Source organism: Ovis canadensis, chromosome 3 (assembly GCF_042477335.2).
Source record: "Ovis canadensis isolate MfBH-ARS-UI-01 breed Bighorn chromosome 3, ARS-UI_OviCan_v2, whole genome shotgun sequence".
NCBI lineage: Eukaryota > Metazoa > Chordata > Mammalia > Artiodactyla > Bovidae > Ovis > Ovis canadensis.
Window position 1 is genome coordinate 106531610 of NC_091247.1, and position 26099 is coordinate 106557708.

Below are 26099 nucleotides of genomic sequence, written 5' to 3' on the forward strand. Positions count from 1 at the left end.
TCTGTTTCCTCCAACAGCACTACAAAGCACATTTAACCCAAAGGAAGTCAGATATCTGAGAGGACCAATCAATCCATCATGTTAGTAAAAAAACAAGGCTACCCTTTCAAAACCAAGTAGCACACTAACTAGGCCAAAATGTGGTCATTTAAAAATTCCTTTTCTAAAGACGGGGTCTCCCCTGATAGCTTAGTTGGTAAAGAATCTGCCTACAATTAGAAGACCCCAGTTGGATTTATGGGTCGCGAAGATTCCCTGGAGAAGGGAAAGGCTGCGCACTCCAGTATTCTGGTCTAGAGAATTTCATGAACTGTCCGTTCAGAATAGCTGTTTTATTTATAAACTATTTGTGTTTTGCATATAAAATAGTAATGGTTTTGATTCTTTTAGCACGTGTTCTGTCATTATTAACTAATAACCGGAGAGGTAAATTTAGGATTAAGTATCAGAAAAAGCTACATGCCAAACTATTTTTCTCAAAAAATGATTATTTTATGTTTTTTTAAATTCCGTCTTTCCTTTTGAGTCTGCATATTAAACGTCGCCGTGTTTGAGTTGCGGTCAGTCGCGCAGTCATGTCAGACTCTTTTCCCGCCAGCCTCCTCTGCCCATGGGGTTCTCTAGGCAAGAACACTGGAGTGGCTGCCATGCCCTTCTCTAGGGGATCTTCCCGACCCAGGAATCGTTGTTGCTGTACATGAAGAGATATTCATTACAACCTTGAAGGAGAAAGTACATTTTCCCATTACTTAAGCAACGAAGGTTTTCGTTTTTCTTTTTCTAATGACGACTCGGCAGCCGCGTGCGGATAATGGCTTTATGGGGCCCGTTCGGTAGGGCACGTCTATAACTCCCCATCTCCAGGCGGCGAAGTCTCGCAGAGAAAACCGCGAATCGCCGCGGACCGGCCCGGGAGGCGCGGAAGGACAGCGGATCCCGCGGGACGCCTCCCCTATGCTGACTACTCCAGGCGCCGCCCGGCCCCGCCATGAGAGACTGCCTCCTCCGCCACTTCGCAGGGGAAGCGGGAGAGTTCGCTCTCGAAGGTGATTGACGGACGGCGTCCTCCAATGGCCGGCGCGCTCGGCCCCGGCGGGCTGGGCAAGGGCCGCGGCACGCGGAGGAATCTCTCCTGCCCTTTAGTCCCGGGCTAGGTGTTGCGGCAGGCGCCATTTTATCGAGCCGCCTGTCTCTGGTGCCGCCATGTTGGTGAGGAGAAATCACCGTTACGGCCACTGTCCAAATCCCCGCGTCGCTGCGCGCCGCCCGCCCGCTCCCAAGCCTCAGCCACCGGCGGCGAATAGAGACTAAAGCGGCAGCGCCGGCAGCGCGGGGCCGTGGCCCAGTGTTTGCAGTTAGAGCCCCACCTCTCTGGCGTGGTTGTTAATAGACTGGAAAGTCTGTGTCTGTGTCGCTCACTAGTAACCGTGAGTTTTTACCACTTCGTCACCTCCCGGCGGCGGCCGGGAACAGGTACCCGCAGGCGGCGCAGGGATTCTCCCCGCGCCCCGCCGCCGCCGGCCTCGCAGACCTGCCCTCCAGCCCCGCCCCGTTCTTGACCAAACATGACAGACTCTGAACATGCAGGGCATGACAGGTCGGGAACCCTTCTTGTCTGTCTTTCTGTCGGCGGAGAGGAGGGGTCTGGGGAGGCGGGAGCGGGCCGGGGCCGCGCGCCTCCTGCATGACTTAGACGTCTCTGTGTGGCTCCATCCGTTCCCGTGACGTGCGCCCGGACGGAAAGCCCGGGCCCGCGGCCGCGGGGAGGCCGGCCCGGCCGCGCCCGCCTTCCCGCGCGGGGGCCTTCCCGGCCGGCCCCGCCCCCCGGTCGCACGTGCGAGCCCCCCGCCCTCGGGCGGGCTCGGCGGCGGCGCCGGGCGGCTGCTGCGCGCGGCTCGGGGCTGCGGTCCAGCCCGCGCTCGGAGGAGGCGGCACCCGGTGCGGGGTCCGGCCTCCCTGCGCAACGGGGACCCGCCAAGAATTGTCAGTAACTGATGATTTCTTTTGACTTCGACCCTAGCTTCTGAAAATAAACGTGTGTTTTTTTGGGGGGGGGTCTCTTTTTAGGAAAAATTTTAAGCAATCCCAAAAGCCGTGCATCTGTTACAGGCTTACCTCTCCCAATTGGAAATGGCAAGTTTCAGATGTTGAATACAAAATAGTTAAGATTTTGCAAACCTGCTCAATGTAGCACAATTTTCTCCTACTGTGCGAACTCCATGGATCGTCCAGTCTAGCCCGATTTTCTAAATACTATGTTTCATTTAAACATTTATCTGGTTTTTTTTTTTTTTTTTTTTTTTTTTTAGTTTTTACTATGACTTAAGAGGCCCATTCTTGGTTCCAAGGAACGGTTTCGGGGTGTTTACATATTTTAAATAGTGCACTTAACTTTTGGTTAGGTTTTTAATTTCTGTTGCTATCCAACTTAATAAAAAAGAAAGGGTGTGCTTTCATTCATTAAAACTGCTGGAACAAAATCCATTGCATCTGATTCTTGTTTAGAATATTTAAAAGATCCAGAACCTGGCAAATTACTCCTTTGTGAATGAATTAAAAGCATACATTGTACTCTAGGCTGTATATAGATGGCTGAAATTTTATCTGTGGAGTAATGTGACCTGCTTTTGGTAAAGTATACCAAACACTTTTAAATCTAAAAGCAGAAATCACAAACATTCCTGAAATTTGAAATATCAAAACATCTGACAACCTTGAGAGAAATAAAAATGTTATTTTAACAGTTTTGTTACTGTAATAACCAATGTAGGTCACCAGAGAGCAAGTAAACATGTAATTTTTATAAAGTCAGAATACTCTTAGAAAAATTATGGGCAGGTAAGCTTGCACTTGACACAATTTTCGTAATTATTTTCCATTATCCTGTTACTAAAATGAGAAAATTCTTGAAAGGGGTTAATTAATACTTTGAGAAGTTTCGCACTCTGAGGATCTGTGGACAAACCAATGATGGGAGTTTTGCTAATGCAGCCTAAAATTCATTCTTTTGTGTGGAAGAAGGAACTCTAGTTCACAGAGCAACTTCAGTATGTAGAATTATGTGTTGTACATAAGGAAGAAGCCATGTCGCCAAATTTACAGATCTTGATTGAATTTGCTAGAAAGGACCAATTTTAAAATACGAATTTAAAAAAATGACTGAATCAGAAGTTAAAAATCAAATTTTAAACAGTTCTTTGTAAGATATATATAACCAGATTAGTAGTAGGAACTAAAGATTAAGCAGTAATGTCTTTTTTTTTTAATTGTTTTATATTAGGATTAAGAAAATTATTTTCTGGTGATTTCTGAAGCAGTAAGATGAGCTCAGTTTTAATTTATCCATTTGTTAAATGACTATTTTTCTGAGGCAAGAATATAGATTTTTCTTTTTCTCACCTGTTTTGGTCAACCTGTGTGAAAAATAACTATCTAAAAACAAAGTGAACTAGGAATTGGGAGAAATGGTTTTAACTCCCAACTTTGCTATCTTTAGCTTTATAAACTTGAGCAAGCTTAGTTTCTTAATATGCAGAGGGGTTAGAGGTTCTCAGCCTTCTCTGGGGAGCTTTTTAAAAAGTATTGAAGTCATTTCCATTGGTCTGAGCTTGAAGATTTCTTAAAGCTCCTCACGTAGGTCTGAAAGGGAAAAGTGAAGTCGCTCAGTCGTGTCCAGGTCTTTGCGACCCCATGGATGTAGCCTACCAGGCTCCTCCGTCCATGGAATTTTCCAGGCAAGAGTGCTGGAGTGGGTTACCATTTCCTTCTCCAGAGGATCTTCCCGACCCAGGGATGGAACCCTGGTCTCCCACGTTGCAGCCAGACTCTTTACCATCTGAGCCACCGGGGAAGCCCTTAGGTAGGTCTGCTGCTGCTGCGAAGTTGCTTCAGTCGTGTCTGATTCTGTGCGACCCCATAGACGGCAGCCCACCAGACTCCCCCATCCCTGGGATTCTCCAGGCTAGAACACTGGAGTGGTTTGCCATTTCCTTCTCCAGTGCAAGAAAGTGAAAAGTGAAAGTGAAGTCGCTCAGTAGGTCTAGTATGTACCAAGTTGAAAACCAGTCTAGGAGATCAATATTAAGCTTCGCTACCCATCAGAATCACATTGAGGAATAAAGATTTTTGTCCTGCCCGGAGCAACTGAATCAGATTCTCTAGGGAAGGATTGTGGTAATCTGTAGTTTTTATAAGCTCCCTTGCTAGTACTTAAGAAATTTGTGGGAAAAAATGGACCAATCTATGGAATTCCCAAATATTCTCTGTTTCCATGTTATAGTTACTTTATACTGTAGTAAAAATTTCCGTGAATTAGGTGGAAAAGATATATGACTTCTGGAATTTGGAGCTTGGCATTTGTCTCACGGATGTTCTTTTTCTGATATTTTGAAAATTAAGGTATATTGTGTGAGTGCAGGAAAAAAGTGAAATCTGTGATTTTTATTTTCAGTTGCTATAATTATGCAAATTAAAATATTACTATGATAGTTTACATGAGATTCTACATGTAAGTGGAAATTCACAGAATGCACAATTATTTTCTTTTAAAAAATTGTTTTATATGGTGAACATTTTGCATAAAATTTGTTTGCCCAGTGAGTTAACTTATTAAAGAATACCCATTTGTACTTTCCTTTAAATAGTTTCATTCTTGGAGTGAAAACATTGTATTTTTATAAAGTGTTATGAATATAAAAATACCTATAAATAAACTTGTGGCTCTGTAGACTGTTAGTAGAGGACTTCCGCTTAGAATTAAATCATAGAGGTGGGGAAGGAGTTGGGCAAGACAAAGGGAGATAAAGTTCTTGTCTCTCTTTGCATTCAGGTCTTCCCTTTCATCCAGTTCTTTTAAGCACAACTCCAGGTGCCTATCTTTATATTTCAGCTGAATGTTGACCTAATAAAAACAACTCAGAAATAGCTCTGAAAGGCTTGATACTGTGAGTCCCTGCTGGGCACACCTGTAGCAGAGAAGGAAGGATAAAATATACACCCAAGGAACTGGTACAGAATTTTTGGAAATATGCTAAAGGTAAAAAGTTTTACAGGCCCTACACTGAGGAAAAAAAGATAATTTTAACATGAATTGTATGAAAACTTGTGAGTCTCAGAGTCTTTAGTTGATAGGAGGTACGAGTAATACTTCCCTTTGTGCTCCTGCTGGGTTGTGTCTGTCTCTGCAACCCCATGAACTGTAGGCTGCCAGGCTCCTCTGTCCATGGGTTCTCCAGGCAAGAAGACTGGAGTGGGTTGCCATTTCCTACTCCAGGGGATCTTCCTGACTCAGGGATCCAACTTGCGTCTCCTGCATTGCAGGCAGATTTCTTCTCTGCTGAGCCACCAGGGATTCCCAGTACCTTTCTTTGGAAGGAGGGTATTCTTTGCCCATTAGGAACCACCTTCCCACCTTCCCATTCTCTCCCTGCTTTCCTTCCTTCCTCATGTAAACCCAGAATAGCAAAACTCCAGCTGGTCAGAACTGTACTAGTTTATATTACCTGTTCCTATCCCTCCCTCACATAGTGATTGAAACCTGACACCAGAGAGTGTGAAGGGATGAGGATGGAGATGGTTACACTTTTCTTTTGTAACTGGGTTTTCCTTTGATTCTCACATTACTCCCATGAGGTAATACAGTACTGCAATGCTCAGTGATTTGTCTGAGGTACCACAGATAGAGCCCTGGTGAGAATTCAGGACTACAGACTCCTACCAACAGTGTTAAACTCTTTATTAAGTTAAGCATGGGGAATTAATCCAATAAATTCTAGCCTCTAGTTCTTGAATTGTTTGGGATTGTAATGTGGTATATTTAAGACAACCCTGTATTCTGAATAAAACCTTGGTTCTGATCCTAGTTTTTCCTCTAGCTTGGTTGATGCTCTTTTCTTTTTCCATGATTATTTTTTCTTGTTTGTGAAATAAGGTGGTTGAACTGAATTACTTCCAAACTCTCTTCTACTTTAAGAAGTCAGTAATTTTAATTAAAAAAAATTGCAGATGCCTTTTCTTACATTGGAATTCACTTTGATGCCCTACACATCATCTGGTTTGCAAATGTGTTTACTGGAGTAAGTGTCTCCCCTCACTAGGCAATTAATTAATTTATATATTCCTCCAGTTTTATTGAGTGTGATTGACATACAACACTGTAAGGTTAAGCAGTACAGCATAATGATTTGATTGTATATACATGATGAAATTATTATGGCGGTAAGTTCAGTGACTATCTATCATATAAGTACAAAATTAAAGAAATAGAAAACAATATTCTTTTCCTTCTGATGAGAACTGTTGGAGTTTACTCTTAACTTTCATATATAACATACAGCAGTGTTAATTACATTTGTCTTATTGTACATTACATCCCTGTGCATGTTCGTGGATGCTCAGTCATCCAGTCCTATCTGACTCTATGACCCCGTGGACTGTGGCCTGTCAGGCCCCTCTGGGGTTTCCCAGGCAGAAATACTGTAGTGAGTTGCCATTTCCTACATAACAGCCTTAGTACTTATTTATCTTATACCTGCCTTCATCCAATTCCTCCTCCCTCTTCTGTGTATTTTTAATTGTGGTAAAAATACAACGTAAAACTTACCGTCTTAACCATTTTTAAGTGTACTGTTCAGTAGTGTTAAGTGTATTCACATTGTGGTGCAGCCAATCTCCAGAACTCTTCATCTTGCAAAACTGAAACACTATTATTATTTTGGATTCCTGAATCTACTAATTTACTATCAAAACTGTCAAAGTGAGTTTTTCTTTAGCAAAGGTAAAGCACTCAAGGTATACATCATGTTCAGGTTTGATGTTAGAAAGCACTTTGACTTTTATGAAGACGTTTTTCTTCTAGCCCCTCATGAATTGTTTAATTCACTTTTAAATTTTGTTCATTAAATTTTCATTGAAAAGACTTCTATGCCAAATACAGTGTTAAGCATTGGTGGGAAGAAAATCTGAATATAATATCACTGATCCTGCTCTCTAGGATCTTATGATCTAGTAGGAGAAACAGATTGATAAATATGTAGTTATTTTTAACACCAGAATGGAGGTAGAGACTGCGTGCGGTGGTGGCATAAATGGGGCTTCAGGGAGGTATGAAATAGCTGGGTCTGGAGGATGAGTAAAAGTTTGGCTAAGTGGAGGCAGAAATATAAGAGAAGCTTGAAGAAATGAAATGGCAAGATAGGGTCGGGTGTGATAAAAGGGTTAGTATGTGAAATGTGTACAATATACTTTGGGGAATGAGGAAAAGGATGCAGCTAATTAGGAGTCAGATCAAGGATGTAAAGATGTCATCAAAGCTTTGTAAGCAGGAAAATGATCAGATGCTAAACGATACCTGGGAGATAGAAGAAAGTATGGAAGGGGAGAGCAGTAGAAGTTAGGTAGCTTTCACTCATTAAATACTAGGTACCCTGTATTTAATATGTATTATGCTGGACAGCAGCAGTAAAGAAAAAATTCTTTACCTAGTGGAGCTTACATTTTCTTTGGGGACAGAGAAAGACACAACATTAAAAACAAATGTGTTAGATAAGCAGAAAGGGAGGTGGTGCATCCTTTGCATTTAGGAAGGATATTTCTATTTTAAATAGAGTATTTAGGGAAGCACTTAATGAAAAAGAAGCGTTTGAGCAAAGCCCTCAAATGAAAGCAATCCAAGTGTAGTACATCTGGGGGAAGAACACCCAGATAAAGAGGACAGAGATTGGAGCCAGAAATGAGCTTCATGTAATTAGGGAAAAATCAAGGGAGCAGTGTGGCTAGAGAAATTTTGAACAAGGGTTGTGCATGCGTGCTGAATTGGTCGTGTCCAGCTCTTTGCAACCCCTTGGACTGTAGCCCACCAGGCTCCTCTGTCCATGGGATTCTCTAGGCAAGAATATTGGAGTGAGTTGCCATGCCCTCCTCCAGGGGATCTTCCTGACCCAAGGATCGAACCTGGGTCCCCTGCCTTACAGGCAGATTCTTTACCACTGAGCCACCAGGGAAGCCCTTGAGCATGGGCAATAAGAGAGAAAGCCAGATGCGCCAAAAGGGCAGTTGTGTGGGGCCTTGTAAGCCATTGTAAGAAACTTAGACATCCCTCTAAATAGTTTGGGGACCACTAGAGGATTTGAGGAGCCTGGTAGGCTGCAGTCCATGGGGTTGCGAAGAGTCGGACATGACTGAGAGACTTCACTTTCACTTTTCACTTTCATACGTTGGAGAAGGAAATGGCAACCTACTCCAGTGTTCTTGCCTGGAGAATCCCAGGGACAGGGGAGCCTGGTGGGCTGCCGTCTATGGGGTCACACAGAGTCGGACACGACTGAAGCGACTTAGCAGCAGCAGCAGCAGCAGCAGAGGATTTGAGCAGAGAGGAGCAGGGTAATAGTGTGGTAAAAAAGTGGTTGAAAAAAAAAAAAAGGTGCTGCAGTGACGCCAGGGAGGTGAAAATGGTTCGATTTTGGTATGGGTTGGAGGTAGAACCAACAGGATATGCTGATGGATGGATGTGTAGCAGGAAAGAAGATAGAAGGCAAAGCTACTGTGAAAATGTGGAAATTCAGAAATTGGGCAATGAAGATCTGATCAAAATAATTGGCAGTGAGAAAGCAGACAAAAGGCAACATTCATGAGATTATTTCTTAGAATTGACAGAACTGGAAATAAATTCCATTAGGCTTGACTCTTGTTCTCCACCCTGCATAGTCCTATCACTCATATTCGGCACACAAGGTGTGCTTTCCTCATTTGGGAAGCTGCCTGGCCACTTAAGAGGTTTGAGTTTGCAACCTCTTGTTATGCAGTGAAATGTTCACCAGAAAAGACTGGCAATCTAACTACCACAAAACTTAAGAGGTGGGTGCCTTTGAATTTGCCAGGTCAGTCCTTCAGTCTGGGGCTGCCAGAGTATTCTTTTGTGCACAGGTGGCCCTGGAGGTGTATAACACTGTGGCCCAGCTTTAGGTTTTCAGATTCAGAAATTGATCAGTCTCAGAGCAGATTAGACATGGGGATGTTAATTCATGCTCAAAAGTATTAACAGTGGCTAGCATTTATTTGGTGCTTACTGTGTGACAGATTCTGTTCTGTGTGCTTTTCATGAATTTAATCTTCACAACAACCTTGGGGAGTAGTGTTTCCTCTTTTTACAAATGAGGAAACAGATAACAAGAGATTGGTAAATATCCAAAATAAGCAGAGTAAATCACTGGGAGCTCAAATAATCTGATTCCAGAGCCTGCACTTTTTGTGGTTGAGTAGACATCTTCATCACAAGAAAATATGAATATATATAAAAGAACACCAGTTAGCTATTAGATAAAAGGAGTCCCAAGTTAATTATTAAAATTATAAAACTACTTAAAAATAACAATCTGTTTATGAAATTGTTACAAAAATAAAAAGCGAGATTTAGGACTGATGATACTCAATATTATACATATATTGCTGTTCATAATGAACATTCATTTGGACCATATAGACAGAACAGATACTAATGTCTTCATTTTATGATTTAGGAAACAGATTTAAAGGATACAGAACTTGGCCATGGTGACTGAGCAGCTGCATGAGAAGCACAACCTGTGTCTCATAGCTTTCAGTTCACGACTCTTTGTGTTGCCTCCATTTTCTTGTAAAGATAGGAAATCTGATATCAGATGCTGGGTTGGGTTTGGGACAACTAAAAGGGTTTTTGTTTTGAAGTATTACTTGATCATGGATAATTTTCATCTGGGTTCATTATAAATTCACCTTACATAACTAAGGGTTTTTCTATGTTTTAAAAATGAAATAAAGAATACTGTTTTTTCACATTATTTTGAAAGAGATTATGAAATGAGTTAAATGAACTAACTTAAATCTACACATTTTTAACTATAGAAAACATAAGTTTCAAACTGTTACGGGAATTCATTGAAGATTCAGGAATTAATTGAAGATTTGTAAGAGGTCAGAAGAACCAATACCTCTTTGCATGGATACTGGCAGCTGACAGTAAAATGTTAGATTGCTGGTGCTTGTGTCTGGGGTTAAGTTCTTTATAACCTCTGTGGCCTATAAAGGAGGTTGTGTGTTGATTTCTGTACTCTGGGAGTACTTGGGAGTCTGTTTTAAAATTGTTTTGTGCAAGCAAATGAAAAAGAAGTAAAATAATGCATGTAAATTAGAAACACCTACTTATTTGACAGTATAAATGCACATACACACATTTTTCTTTTTCTGTTGCTAAATGTCCAAGTGTGAAAACCAGTATTTGACTAAAGCTAGGGCTGAAGCCGTAGATTAAACTTTTGGAATATGTGGATAAATCTGAAATATTGTCCCTCAAATTATTATAATTTGTTATTAGAAATTTTGATGATCTCTCTTAAAATAGGACATGAGAGTACAATAACAATCATTTTCAGCACTGCCTATTGTTAGGTTGCTCCTGTGACTGGTATTGTAATGCACACGATAGTGAATAGAGGATCATTTTCAACTGAGATTAGTGGAATACAATAGAGTTGAGGGAACTTTTTTTTTCTCTAACATTTTCATATATATTTAACCATCTGAGGCAAACATGATTGATTATGCTGAATATAACGAGTTTTTTCTCCTCATGAAATTCAGTTCAGTTCAGTTGCTCAGTCATGTCCGACTCTCTGTGACCCCGCAAATCATAGCATGCCGGGCCTCCGTGTCCATCACCAGCTCCCGGAGTTCACTCAAATTCATGTCCATCGAGTCGGTGATGCCATCCAGCCATCTCATCCTCTGTCATCCCCTTCTCCTCCCGCCTTCAATTTTTCCCAGCATCAGGGTCTTTTCAAATGAGTCACTTCTTCACATCAGGTGGCCAAAATATTGGAGTTTCAGATTCAGCATCAGTCCTTCCAAAGAATATTCAGGACTGATTTCCTTTAGAATGGACTGCTTGGATCTCCTTGCAGTCCAAGGGACTCTTGAGTCTTCTCCAACATCACAGTTTAAAAACATCAATTCTTTGGCATTCAGCTTTCTTTTTCCAACTCTCGCATCCATACATGACTACTGGAAAAACCATAGCTTTGACTAGATGGACCTTTGTTGGCAAAGTAATGCCTTTGCTTTTTAATAAGCTGTCTAGGTTGGTCATAACTTTTCTTCCAAGGAGCAAGCGTCTTTTAATTTCATGGCTGCAGTCAGCATCTGCAGTGATTTTGGAGCCCCAAAAGGTAAAGTCTGTCACTGTTACCATTGTTTTCCCATCTGTTTGCCACAAAGTGATGGGACCAGATGCCATGATCTTAGTTTTCTGAATATTGAGTTTTAAGCCAGCTTTTTTTTTTTTTTTTTACTCTCCTCTTTCACTTTCATCAAGAGGCTCTTGTAGTTCTTCTTTGCTTTCTGCCATCAGGGTGGTGTCATCTGCATATTTGAGGTTATTGATATTTCTCCCAGCCATCTTGATTCCAGCTTGTGCTTCATCCAGCCCAATGTTTCTCATGATGTACTCTGCATATAAGTTAAATAAGCAGGGTGACAATATACAGCCTTGACGTACTCCTTTCCCAATTTGGAACCAGTCTGTTCCATGTCCAGTTCTAACTGTTGCTTCTTGACCTGCATGCAGATTTCTCAGAAGGCGGGTCACGTGGTCTGGTATTCCCATCTCTTTAAGTATTTTCCACAGTTTGTTGTGATCCACACAGTCAAAGGCTTTGGTGTAGTCAATAAAGCAGAACTAGATGTTTTTCTGGAACTCTAGCTTTTTTGATGATCTAACGGACGTTGGCAGTTTGATCTCTGGTTTCTTTGCCTTTTCTAAATCCAGCTTGAACATTTGGAAGTTCACGGTTCACGTACTGTTGAAGCCTGGCTTGGAGAATTTTGAGCATTACTTTGCTAGCGTATGAGATGAGAGCAATTGTGCGGTAGTTTGAGCCTTCTTTGGCATTGCCTTTCTTTGGGATTGGAATGAAAACTGACCTTTTTCAGTCCGGTGGCCACTGCTGAGTTTTCCAAATTTGCTGGCATATTGAGTGCAGCACTTTCACAGCATTATCTTTTGGATTTGAAAAAGCTCAGCTGGAATTCCATCACCTCCACTCGCTTTGTTCGTTGTGATGCTTCCTAAGGCCCACTTGACTTCACACTCCAGGATGTCTGGCTCTAGGTGAGTGATCACAGCATCGTGATTATCTGGGTCATGAAGATCTTTTTTTTTTTATAATTCTTGTGTGTATTCTTGCCACCTCTTCTTAATATCTTCTTCTGTTAGGTCTGTACAATTTGTGTCCTTTGTTGTGCCCATCTTTCCATGAAAATTTTCCTTGGTATTTGATTTTCTTGGAGAGATCTCTAGTCTTTCCCATTCTAGTGTTTTCTTCTATTTCTTTGCATTGATCACTGAGGAAGGCTTTCCTCATTGAGCACTGGAAAAGGTCTATACAGTCAGCAAAAACAAGACTGGGAGTGGACTGTGCCTCAGATTATGAACTCCTTATTGCCAAATTCAGACTTAAATTGAAGAAAGTAGGGAAAACCACTACACCATTCAGGTATGACCTAAATCAAATCCCTTATGACTATGCAGTAGAAGTGACAAATAGATTCAAGGGATTAGATCTCATAGACAGAGTGCCTGAAGAACTATGGATTGAGGTTCGTGACACTGTACAGGAGGCAGTGATCAAGACCATACCCAAGAAAAAGAAATGCAAAAAGGCAAAATGGTTGTCTGAGGAGGCCTTACAAACAGCTATGAAAAGAAGAGAAGCTAAAAGCAAAGGAGAAAAAGAAAGATATACCCATCTGAATGCAGAGTCCCAAAGAATAGCAAGGAGAGATAAGAAACAATACTTCAGGCAAAGCCTAATTTTAGATCTAAGTAAAGTCTGATCCCACCACACTCACCAAATCCCAGAGCCTTGGTACCTCATACTGTAGTAAATCTGGTTATCAATCAATTTGGGATATTGGACAATTACATACAAGTTACCTTTTTTGGATATTGTTGGGTCATAGGCAATTTTACCTAGCTTGTCTTACAGATTCATCCAAAAAGATTTCTTCATTTTTTTTGTTTTGACATGATGCTAAGAAAATTGTTTTCTGGCTTTCAGATTCTAAGGGTATTTTATTTGCTGAGATTTGTTTCTGTTGAATCTCTAGCTTCTCTGATCTACACCAGAAAAAGGATAAACTGAAAGGGAATGAAAATAAGTGAATTTTAGCTTAGTGAAGTAGCCAAGATAGGAAATGAAATATAAAAAGAAATTTTAGGGAGAGGCCTAGTGGTTAGGATTCTCGACTTTCTAGGTCACTAGGGGAACTGAGTTACTGGAAGTTGTGAGACAGGGCTAAACAAAAAAAAGGGGAATTTAAAAAGTGCAGTGTCAAAAAGAAATATGGCAAGCTAATTCAGTTTTAATGATGTAATAGTCTCTGCTCATGGCATAAAGGATGTTTGAGGAATGGTGTGTTTTTCTCTCAGGATGTTAGATGTACAAGTTTAAGAATGGGTTAAAAATTTTAATTTCATAAGTTAATACACTGCAGTACCTCTTCTAGCAGCCATTGGATGTGAGCAGGGAATTAAGGATTAACAAAGATTTTATAGAAACCAAATTTGTGAATTTTTTTGACGGAAACTTTTTTTTTTTTTATGAAACCCTTAAAAAATACATGACATGCCTTTCTATCTTACTCAATAGACTGTTACTGATTTAACCTTTTTTTGACTGCTTAGCATGAACACGTATTGTTCATTATCTCTTTGAATACTAGGTATTCTACTCCATCTTGTATCTTGTTGAATTCAGGAGACTTTGGAAATACGGAAGCTTTCACACAGACTGTTGTTGCTACCTGTTGCTTAATGATAGGATAAGTATTATAGAAATACCCTCAGGAACAGACTTCAAACTTGGTCTATCTTAGATTCCTTTTCCCTTTTACTTGTTTTGGATAGTGTTTCATTGTTATTCTCTGAAGGAAAATGAAAGAAATTTCCCTTTAGAATCCATGCTCCAGGGATTTATAACCCTTCCCAATTTGTGTGGAAGTACCTGTAGTCTTGTTGTAGCCACGCGTTCCGGGAGACAAACTCACTCAGAAGGACAATGCAGATGTGAAGTGCAGTCTGTTAGGCCAGCGCGCCCAAGGCAGAGTCTCCTCTTAGCCAAGGACCCCGACCAGTTTTTGTGAAAACCTTATATACCCTAAGTGTACATACCCAAACCCACCTCCCCAAATTCCCTGAAATTAGTCTGAACAAAGGAGGAGAAAGATACAATCAAAGTCAACCCGTGATTCATATGCCTTAAACCTGGGTAGTTAACAGTGGACAATTATCAATAGGTTTGTGGTCCTTCCCCAATAAACATAATAGAATGTATGATTCTACTTGGTCACACAGATAATTAGGGTATTCTTTTAGGTAATGGAGAGCCTTGGGGCTCTTCCTTGCAGGGGCCTAGTTTTCCAGTTGATTTGTCGTTTCCATAGATACTGGGCATATAGTGCAAAGTCCGCAGATCGGCCCAAGATGGAGTCCTGCTTTCAACATAGAACTTATTCTGTTTCCTCCTTCAGTCTAGCATACCCGTTTTATTCACATGCCTGTATTTCAAGTAGATCACAGAAGAAATGGAACTTTTTTGAGGGCTCTCTAGTAGGTACAATGCTAAGTCATTCAGTTCAGTTCAGTTGCTCAGTCGTGTCTGACTGTTTGCAACCCCATGAATTGCAGCACGCCAGGCCTCCCTGTCCATCACCAACTCCCGGAGTCTACTCAAACTCATGTCCATTGAGTTGGTGATGCCATCCAGCCATCTCATCCTCTGTCATCCTCTTCTCCTCCTGCCCCCAATGGCTCCCAACATCAGGGTCTTTTCCAATGAGTCAGCTCTTCGCATGAGGTGGCCCAAGTATTGGAGTTTCAGCTTCAGCATCAGTCCTTCCAATGAACACCCAGGACTGATCTCCTTTAGGATGGACTGGTTGGACCTCCTGGCAGTCCAAGGGACTCTCAAGAGTCTTCTCCAAAACCATAGTTTAAAAGCATCAATTCTTTGGCCCTCAGCTTTCTTCACAGTCCAGCTCTCACATCCATACATAGCCACTGGAAGAACCATAGCCTTGACTAGACAGACCTTTGTTGGCAAAGTAATGTCTCTGCTTTTGAATATGCTATCTAGGTTGGTCATAACTTTCCTTCCAAGGAGTAAGCGTCTTTTAATTTCATAGCTGCAATCACCATCTGCAGTGATTTTGGAGCCCCCCAAAATAAAGTCTGACACTGTTTCCATTGTTTCCCTATCTATTTCCCATGAAGTGATGGGACCAGATCCCATGATCTTCGTTTTCTGAACGTTGAGCTTTAAGTCAACTTTTTCACTCTCCTCTTTCACTTTCATCAAGAGGCTTTTTAGTTCTTCTTCACTCTTTTGCCATAAGGGTTGTGTCATCTGCGTATCTGAGTTTATTGATATTTCTCCCAGCAATCTTCATTCCAGCTTGTGCTTCTTCCAGCCCAATGTTTCTCATGATGTACTCTGCATATAAGTTAAATAAGCAGGGTGACAATATGCAGGCTTGACGTACTCCTTTTCCCATTTGGAACCAGTCTGTTGTTCCATGTCCAGTTGTAACTGTTGCTTCCTGACCTGCAGGCAGGTCAGGTGGTCTGGTATTCCAGTCTCTTTCAGAATTTTCCACAGTTTATTGTGATCCACACAGTCAAAGGCTTTGGCATAGTCAGTAAAGCAGAAATAAATGTTTTTCTGGAACTCTCTTGCTTTTTTGATGATCCAACGGATGTTGGCAATTTGATCTCTGGTTCTTCTGCCTTTTCTAAAACCAGCTTGAACATCAGGAAATTCACGGTTCACGTACTGCTGAAGTCTGGTTTGGAGAATTTTGAGCATTACTTTACTAGCATGTGAGATGAGTGCAATTATGCAGTAGTTTGAGCATTGTTTGAGATTGCCTTTCTTTGGGATTGGAATGAAAACTGGCCTTTTCCAGTCCTGTGGCCACTGCTGAGTTTTCCAAATTTGCTGGCATATTGAGTGCAGCACTTCCACAGCATCATCTTTCAGGATTTGAAATAGCTCAGCTGGAATTCCATCACCTCCACTAGCTAACTTTTTGTCACTTAATCCTTAACTCTGGTGGTAAATTGATTAATCTCTTTTCATAGATGATGTTCAGTCACTCAGTGGTGTCTGATTCTTTGTGACCCCGTGGATTGCAGCATGCTGGGCTTCCTTGTCCTTCACTATCTCTCGAAGTTTGCTCAAACTCAGGTAACAGTAAAAGAGCAAATTTATTGAAAAGCCTTTTTTAAAGAGGTAAAAAGACTTGATCAAATCATGAGCACTGAAAAATGGTCTCCCTATTTCATTTCAGGGTCCTTTGAGTCAATGATGAGGAAACGAACATTAGGGGTTGAGATAATTTGTTCAAATTCGTATGCCTAGTGTATAACTGAGAAGCAGAACTGGAACCCACATCCTTCTGGCTCTAGCGCTTTTCTTCTACACTACTATGATTTGTTTGTTTGTTTGTTTAAGTATTTGGTTGTAAAATGCCACAAATTTAAAGCATTAAATTGTCCTTTTAAGAAGTCTGTTGTTGGTTATTTTTCTTATTTAACACTCCTAATTTAATTTCCAGGTTCAGGTGATCTCACTTTGCCAGAGTACTGGGTCCTCGTTAAATAAGAAAGGTTTTTTTTTTTTTGATTTTGTTTTGGATCAAAGCCAACTATCTTAAGTATTTCATGTTCATTTCTGGATGTTGGTGCTGGGCCCCTTCTTTTAACTGAATGTGAAACCTTGGTAATAACATAGCAATTTTCATTTTTTTCCAGCATTCCTCTCTTTTCTTCCCCTCTTCTGAGTTTGATGTAGAGGATTTCACTTAGTAGGCTGTTACCTGAACTGCACCACTTTTAACAACTTGCTGAGGACCCTGAAATGAAATAGGGAGACCATTTTTCAGTGCTCATGATTTGATCAAGTCTTTTTACCTCTTTAAAAAAGGCTTTTCAATAAATTTGCTCTTTTACTGTTACCTTTAGAGCACTTAAAAACATAGTATTCAATGAAAAGAAAACCCTATAGCATCTCATAACTCCAAGCTCTGTTCTGTCACTCCAACTGGTATAGCATGGTGGCTCTGTTTCCTGACAACCGTTCAAATAACGCCTATGGAATTGAAGTAACTCATGTTTACTGTTTTTTAAGTTAATTTTTATTGGAATATAGCACATTTACTTTTACATCTCAGAAATGCAACTTCTCAATAGTTTCTCTGTATCATATCTTAAAACACCACCTAAATCAAGAAGTTTCTTTTTCCTAAAATTTAGTACGAAAAATTTCAAACATACAAATATGTTGAAAGAATTTTACAGTAAACACCTTCATATGCTATGCACCATTTGTAGCTATTAGAGCAACAAAGTTAAGAAAGATATTAACTGAGATATTATCTGGGAATCAGATGGCTTAGACTGGATTTTAGCTGTGTCATCTGTTGGGCTGGCCAAAAAACTCCTTTGGTTTTTAAGTAAGATAAAAGACACATTTTTCATTTTCACCAATAACTTTATTGTACAGTGTATTCACCGTTTTGTTCCACTGTGCTGTGCAGTTCTTAGTCACTCAGTCATGTCCAACTCTTTGCAACCCTGTGGACCATAGCCCACCAGGTTCTTCTGTCCATGGAATTTTCCAGGTAATACTGAAGTGGGTTGTCACTTGCACCTCCAGAGAATCTTCCCAACCCAGGGATCAGACCTACGTCTCTTGCATCTAGTGGGTTGGCAGGCATATTCTTTACCACTGTGCCACTTGGGAGTCCTTGTCATTTTCCTGGCGACTTCATAATTCCATCTTCCCCAAAGTTTTTAATTTCTTGAGCAAAGAACTGTTCCAAGTGCCTTTTATAGTCAGGGTATTGAAATTTTTTCCATTAAGAGAATTTTGTAAAGACAAAAATAAATGGAAATTCGAAGGTGCAATATCTGGTAAATGTGGCTTATGAATCAGAACTTCCCAGCCAAGCTGTAACAGTTTTTGCCTGGTCATCAAGGAAACGTGGTCTTGCGGTATCCTGATGGAAGATTATGCATTTTCTGTTGACTAATTCTGGATACATGCCGAATGCTGCTTTCAGTTAGTCAAATTGGAAGCAGTACTTTTTGGAATGAAACATTTCGTTTTCTGGAAGGAGCTCATAATAGAGGGCTCCCAGTCCTACCATATATACACCATCATCATCTTTAAATGAAGGCTGGCCTTTGATGTGATGGGTAGTAGTTTATTTTGCTTGCCCCATGATCTCTTCTGTTCCATATTGTTGTACAGTATCCGCTTGTCATTGCCCATCACAATTTGTTTTAAAAATGGAATGTTTTCATTATGTTTAAGTAGAGAATCACAAATAGAAGTACAGTCAAAAAGGTGTTTTTTGCTTATGTGAAACTCAAATATCAAAGTGATTAGCATAACTTAGCACATACAAATGATTTTCAACACTTGATTTGGATATTTTCAGTATGTAAATTTATCTTCTGCGTGGTATAACGTTGATTGTTCTCAGTTAATATCTTGATTTGATCACCATCAGCTTCAACTGGTCTACTTGACCATGAAACATTGTCCAGCAAGAAATCTCTAGCACGAAACTTAGTAAACCACTTTTGGACATGTTCGCTCAATCATAGCACCTTCTCCATCCACTGCACGAATCTTTTTTTGTGTGTTTCACTTGCATTTTTACTTTTCTTAAAATAATAAAGCATAGTATGCCAAAAATGCTGCTTTTTTTCTTCCATATTAAAATGGCTACACAAAAATTCACCGGTGTTGATATTTTTTTTTTATGCCTGCTGATATGTCACCTGTCCCAATGCAGTCTAAGGGAATTGTTTCTAATGAAGTTAATGACAACTCAGCATTACTAGAGCCGTCATACCAAAAAAACCAAGCAAAACTTTTGGCCAACTTAATACTAACAGAGTTAGTTAAGTTCTTTGTCTCCCTTCTTCACCAGTTATATGGGGATAATAATAGTTATATTTGAACCTTGGACAAACCTGGTTTGAACTGTGTGGGTACATTTTTACTTTTTTTTTTTCAATAATAAAGACTACATACTATGCAAACCTAGGTTGGTTGAATCTGCAGTTATGAACCTTGAGGTTTCAAGGAACCTCTGGTATACAGGGCCAACTCTAAATTATGTGCAGAGGGTCACATCACACATTGTTAAGGGTCAACTTTATTTCATAGAGTTAACATGAAGGTGGAGTGAACTGATCCAGCATGCCTGGCAGCCTAGTAAATGCTCAGTAATTGTTAACTATCATATTATATATGATGATATAAAATTTTTATTTTTTCCTACAAATTTGGATTGAGATGTTACTTTACTTCAGAACTAATACTAGTTTGTTATGAACACAGCTGTAATTGAAGATAGGCAAATAGTGAAATAATTAGATGCTAGAAAGTGTAGACTAAAAATTGCTGAGAGATATTTTTATTTGTTAAAGTCATGTATCCATAATACTCTGATAGCCCCAAGCTTTTTAAAGGTTCTCGTTCCAAGCAATATTTTGGCCTTTAGGGGGAAACAAAGTTAACTTATTACAGCTAAAATGGAATCGTTTACATTTTCTGTTTGTTCATATCTAGATTTGAATGATTGCAGGACTAAGACAAACTGGTACTGTAGTAATGCTTCTTTAAAAGGTAGCCTTTTAAAGAAGGCTTTATTTGTGTTTTCTGTTGTTTTTGTTCTTTTTTGATTTCTGTCCTCATATTTACTATTTTCACTCTTCTTATTTTCAGTTTTCCCCCTTTTTAGTTCTTTAGTTAAATGTAGAGTCCATTTGTTTTTATATATATATATATATTTTTAATTTATTATTATTATTTTACTTTACAATGTTGTATTGGTTTTGCCACACATCAACATGAATCCGCCATGGGTGTACACGTGTTCCCAATCCTGAACCCCGCTCCCACCTCTGGGTCATCCATCCCTCCGGGTCATCCATTTGTTTTTAATCTTTATTATTTCCCAAAAATGTATTTAAATAAAAGCATAAGTCTCCCTCTGCTCCTGGTGTTGCTGCTAAGTCGCTTCAGTCGTGTCTGACTCTGTGCGACTCCATAGACAGCAGCCCACCAGGCTCCGCCGCCCCTGGGATCCTCCAGGCAAGAATGCTGGAGTGGGTTGCCATTGTCTTCTCCGAAGTCTCCCTCTAAGGACTCCTTTTCTTTGTTCAGGTTTTTGAATTTAATGACTTGGTAGTATGCTCTGTAAAATGGCAGTATGCACAGTATAAATTTATACTGGGAAGTTCACTGGTAAGTTACATTGCTTGAATTTAGATGTTTCTTTATTATGTTACTGATATATTAATTACTGCATTGGATAATTATGTCTTCTTTGAATACTTTAAGGCTTAACTGATTGGGATTATGTGCTGCTGTGATAGAGAAGATTAGCATATTATTTATTTATATTTAAGGGAAATCTTGATCCTGTTCAAAGGAATGGGCTCAGCAATAATGAGGTGACATTTTAAAGGTATAATTCATGGGAATGTTTGTAATATTCACAGAGCATTGCCCGAAGGATAATCTGTTCATTTCTCTATATGAGTAGTTTTCAGCAATTTTTTTTTTTTTTTTTTTGCCTCAAGACTGTTGGAGGAAAAACATTCCCATTAGTAACAGTATACTCGAGTGGAGTGCGTCTAGTGTCAGAATTCTCATATACGTTCCATTCTTCTTTTGGACTCATGCTGGATTGTCACAGTGGCATCCTGCTTTTCCTGCCCCTGTTTTGTCTCTCCTCTAGTCCTGTTTTTCACTCTGAAATGTATATTTCAGAATAGAAATCTAGTTGTGAAGTTGCTCAGTCGTGTCCGACTCTTTGCGACCCCATAGGCTGTAGGCTTCTCTGTCCATGGGATTTTTCCCGGCAAGTGTACTGGAGTGGGTTGCCATTTCCTTCTCCAGAAATCTAGTTACATCACCTCCTTTCCTAGAAATACTTGCAAGTGAGTTTTCATTTCTCTAGGATAAACTCCAAACATGGTCGGAGTGCTGCATGACCTCGTGCTACCCTATCACTCCAGTGTGATGAGCCAGCTTCTGCCCTTCCTCTGACCCAGGGACACTGGCCTTGTCTCCTTTCCTATCTCAGTTCTACAGGGAAATGTTGTTTATCCTGTTTTCTTTGTCTGCCAGAGACCCTTCCCTACCCCTTACCTCCTAGGCTGACTCTTCCTCTCAATTCATTCATGGCTCCCTCAGGGAAAGCCTTCCAGACTTCCCTGAGAGATGATTTCCTCCTATTGTGTCTACTGGTAGCACCTTTGTCTCCTTCATGTTAATGTTAATATATGATTATTATATTTATTTGTATGAGTCTTTGATTGATGTCTGGACTCCTCCATCACTGGATTGAAAACTTCATGAGAGAAGAAAACCGTATCTTTTTTGTTTACCATTGTATCCCCAATTAGCAGTGAATAAATATGTTGAATGAATGAATGGTGCTTTTTTTTTTTTTTTGCTAGGAGGACAAAAGATTCTTATATAGTTTTTGAGAATTGTTGCTCTAGATGTTGTGGTTGTCATCCCTGGCTTAAATCAGAACGTCAGATGCTTGTGTGCTTGAACACTTGGACACTATTACTTTATTTCCTCATATAATTGCTTTTCCTCAGTTGAACTTTGGCAGTATGACCTTGGTTCAAATTGGGGTATACTGTAAATGATAAACTGTTGTATTGGTTGTATGGACACTATTGAGGATACTGTTTATTACATCAAGTACTGCCTATTGTATCCAATGATATTGTCTTTATAAGGGCTCAGAGGAGAATTTCTCTTTTTCCCCAAGTGTTTAAAATTCTTTATTTTTTTTAAATTTATGTTTTAATTAGAACTTTATTGAAAAAGAGAAATTCATCTGTTAATCTGCTTGCTGGGTAGGAAACAAGTTCAGTATGTCTCTCCATGCTGAAAGTGGAAGGGATAAAGAGGGATATAAAATGTTTATTACATGTCGGGAGGAATTCTGGGTATTAAGTTCTAATTGGTTAATTTAGGAAATGGAAGTTCTTTTGATTTTTTTTCTGCTTATGCCACAAAAGCACAGGCATTACTTTATGAAGATGTCTTAGCAGGGTTATGAAAGTATCTGTTAGGCTCAGGGACATACAGTTTAGCTCTTCTGTATATACATGCTGGGAGCTTGGCAGAGTTTTAACAAAAATCTCCCCTTACTCCTACTCAGATAAAGAGCAAGTTACATGTTTACTGCTGTGTAGGTTATGGTCTTTGTGGGAACTCTGCCTTGGTTTAACTGAATTCCTTTGTTTTCCTTCTGTTATAAAAATTGATTTTTGTACCATCTGATGAAATAACAGCTGTGCAGTGGCACATCTGTCTCTGGAGACAAGGCGCTGAAGGAAAAGTAAGAGTAGCCATGAGTGCCATAAGGAGAAACTGGAAGGCACTTTGGAATGACAGCCAGAGACGCCTTTCCTGACCAGTGGGTCAGATGATAAAACTCCCCTCTGAGTCCACTTTTGACAGCCAAGTTGTCTTTTAGTTTGGGTATAGATTGATCAACTTCCCCTATAGAATTATTCCATGAGAAGCAGGAAGTGCTAGCTATATATTATATATTTTTCTTGGCTTGCCAGGAAGAAACCCAGGGCCATGCAGTTATCTACAACCACTTGAATCAGTGACTGTAGTTTGTTGTTCTTTTAGGACTTTACAATATTATCTTCTCAGTCAATGTTAATAACACACTTTTTATTAATTTTTCTAATTATATGACCCCCTTAGTTGAAGACAGAGCCCTAGTGATTCTAAGTTTAAGGGAGTAACTTTTTTTTTTCCTCTAGGGTGGTTAGTACCCCTTCAGATCAATGCCCATTCGTCTCAGAGAAGAATGGTCTCCTGAAGGAGATGGGAAGAAAATATCAAATTATTTCCTTGCTCTCTCTCTCTCTCTATATTTACCTATATATGCCAGTTAGGTTTTTTTTTTTTTTTTTTTTTGGCCCCTCTGGCATGCAAGATCTTAGTTCCCCAACCAGGGATCTATCTGGTGCTCCATGCAGGAAGTGCAGTCTAACCACCGGACCACCAGGGAAGTCCTGCAAGTGAGGTTTTGATGAAGTAAATGTGATAAAGTGTGTTGTTGATACAGGAAATAAAGATTAGAAGGACCACATATAGTTTTAAAAACAAAAGAGCAGTTACTTATAACAAAAGTAGGAAAGGAATTCTCAGTTATCTCTGGAGTACAGATAACATATATAGAATTAAAATTTGCAAAGGTTATCATATGACTATGAATGATATTAGGCTAATTAAAATATGTAATTTTGCCCATGTTTTTATGAAGTCCCATTCCTGAAGGAATTTGTATTTTGGTGAGACTGACTAAGTGCTAAGACTGACTTGGAGAAAAAAACAAACCAAGTGAAAATTGTCATGGCTGTAGATAGTCTTTTAAAGGAATAAGCTAGTTTCTGTAAGCCAAATACATTCTAGAGCGTGTAGGAATGTATTGGGTAAAGGATAAACATAGAAGTGATTTGAAGGCTTGTAGATATCCAGATTTTACCACTGGTAATTTATAAGGAGAAACCTTTTTCTGGAACACATAAGATAAACCACCTAGTTTTTTAAATGTTTAAAACATTTTTTAAATGTTCAAGGTCCAGCTTGGGACCTTAACTGTTTATAAACAAACAAACAAATCACCAAAACTCAGGTCAGGGAGCTCTTCCATGACACCAGTATAGCCAACCAGTATTTTCTCTAAGGGAAAATACCTAGTTTTGGAGGTTAAGGTAGGGATTTAGGCTAAAGGTTAATCATTAGAGGATCATACGTAAGCTATACAGGTTGAAGGAAACAGAGTAGGCACAGGCAAATCCCAGACTCAAGCAAGCTTTTTGTGAACCTTGCTACAGCTTCAGCAAGTAAGATTCAGGCAGCTTATTTATACGCAGACGACACATGCCTGATCAGCACGGCGTCAGCTCCTCACCTCCCTTGTCTGACAGGGTAACACTGAGACCAAAGGGGACAGAGACGCGTGGGCACGGTGGGTGACGGCACTGTGTCACTGAGGAGCAGTTTCTGTAGTGCACCTTTGCAATTTCTTAGTCTACAGCTATATGGTAGGAGGTGGGCAAGGTGGAAAATCTAAGCCCTCACTGAAACCAGGGAAGGTGGATGAGAAATTGCCTTACAGCAGCCTCCCTCCAAATAAGGAAGCAGGTGAGAAATAGCCTCGCAGCAGCACTTTCCTTTTCATAATTGGGAGGATCACAGGGCGCCTGCTCAGGCTTACATCAGCCTGTGATTAAGCCTTGCCTGTGTGGCCTGTGTGGAGACATGTATGGTGGCCAGGGGGCTGCTGGTGCAGAGCAGTTTCCCAGCATTATCATCCATGCTGAGGGAGGAAGTGACAGAATGAATTAGAACAAAGCAGGAAAAGTGCTACAGGCGATAGTTTTGAAGCATCTAGAATTTGTGTTCTCTTGGTTCTAGGATAAGCAGTCTACTTCTGTCAGGTTGTCTACTCTGAAAAATGTCTTTTTTGTTGTGAACAGTTTATCTCAAGAAACTGTGTTCATGAGTAATATCTTTGTAATATCATCCCTCCAGAGTACTTGTATACTCTTTTATTGAGGCTTTTGTGTTTCTTCCAGAAGACTCAGTTTCTAATCTGTAGCTTGTAGCAGGATCCTTTGTGTCTGTCTGCTTAGTGGCAGGAGCCTTTCAGTTCAGTTCAGTTCAGTTCAGTTGCTCAGGCGTGTCTGACTCTTCGCGACCTCATGGACTATAGCACACCAGGCCTCCGTGTCCATCACCAGCTCCCAGAGCTTATTCAAACTCATGTCCATTGAGTCAGTGATGCCATCCAGCCATCTCATCCTCTGTTGTCCCCTTCTCCTCCTGTCCCCAATCCCTCCCAGCATCAGGGTCTTTTCCAATGAGTCAACTCTTTGCATGGGTGGCCAAAATATTGGAGTTTCAGCTTTAGCATCATTCCTTCCAAAGAAATCCCAGGGCTGATCTCCTTCAGAATGGACTGGCTGGATCTCCTTGCAGTCCAAGGGACTCTCAAGAGTCTTCTCCAACACCACAGTTCAAAAGCATCAATTCTTCAGCGCTCAGCTTTCTTCACAGTCCAACCCTCACATCCATACGTGACCACTGGAAAAACGGTAGCCTTAACTAGACGGACCTTTGTTGGCAAAATAATGTCTCTGCTTTTGAATATGCTATCTAGGTTGGTCATAACTTTCCTTCCAAGGAGTAAGCGTCTTTTAATCTCATGGCTGCAATCACCATCTGCAGTGATTTTGGAGCCCCCCAAAATAAAGTCTGACACTGTTTCCCCATCTATTTCCCATGAAGTGATGGGACCAGATGCCATGATCTTCATTTTCTGAATGTTGAGCTTTAAGCCAACTTTTTCACTCTCCTCTTTCACTTTCATCAAGAGGCTTTTTAGTTCCTCTTCACTTTCTGCCATAAGGGTGGTGTCATCTGCATATCTAAGGTTACTGATATTTCTCCCAGCAATCTTGATTCCAGCTTGTGCTTCATCCAGTCCAGCATTTCTCTTGATATACTCTGCATATAAGTTAAATATGACAAGGTGACAATATATAGCCTTGACATACTCCTTTCCCAATTTGGAACCAGTCTGTTCCATGTCCAGTTCTAACTGTTGCTTCCTGACCTGCATACAGGTTTCTCAGGAGGCGGGTCAGGTGGTCTGGCATTCCCATCTCTTTAAGAATTTTCCACAGTTTATTGTGATCCACACAGTCAAAGGCTTTGGCGTAGTCAATAAAGCAGAAGTAGATGTTTTTCTGGAACTCTAGCTTTTTCAATGATTCAACGGATGTTGGCAATTTGATCTCTGGTTCCTTTGCCTTTTCTATATCCAGCTTGAACATCTGGAAGTTCATGGTTCATGTACTGTTGAAGTCTGGCTTGGAGAATTTTGAGCATTTCTTTGCTAACGTATAAGATGAGTGTAATTGTGCGGTAGTCTGAACA

General features: G+C 40.3%; 1 protein-coding gene and 1 long non-coding RNA gene across 2 annotated transcripts in view; both read left to right on the forward strand.

Moving 5' to 3' along the window:
* Positions 1–559: 559 nt before the first annotated feature.
* The window catches only part of ZC3H6 (zinc finger CCCH-type containing 6), a 71377-nt gene continuing 45837 nt past the window's right edge, over positions 560–26099 (forward strand). Inside the window, exon 1 of the mRNA XM_069580638.1 lies at positions 560–1597. Within this exon, the coding sequence (XP_069436739.1) occupies positions 1566–1597 (32 nt within the window). The 5' untranslated portion in view covers positions 560–1565. The remainder of the gene's footprint in view (positions 1598–26099) is intronic.
* Positions 16169–16594, forward strand: LOC138435691 (uncharacterized). The gene is made up of 2 exons (XR_011255182.1): positions 16169–16274; positions 16378–16594. It is a non-coding gene; the product is annotated as an uncharacterized lncRNA (long non-coding RNA).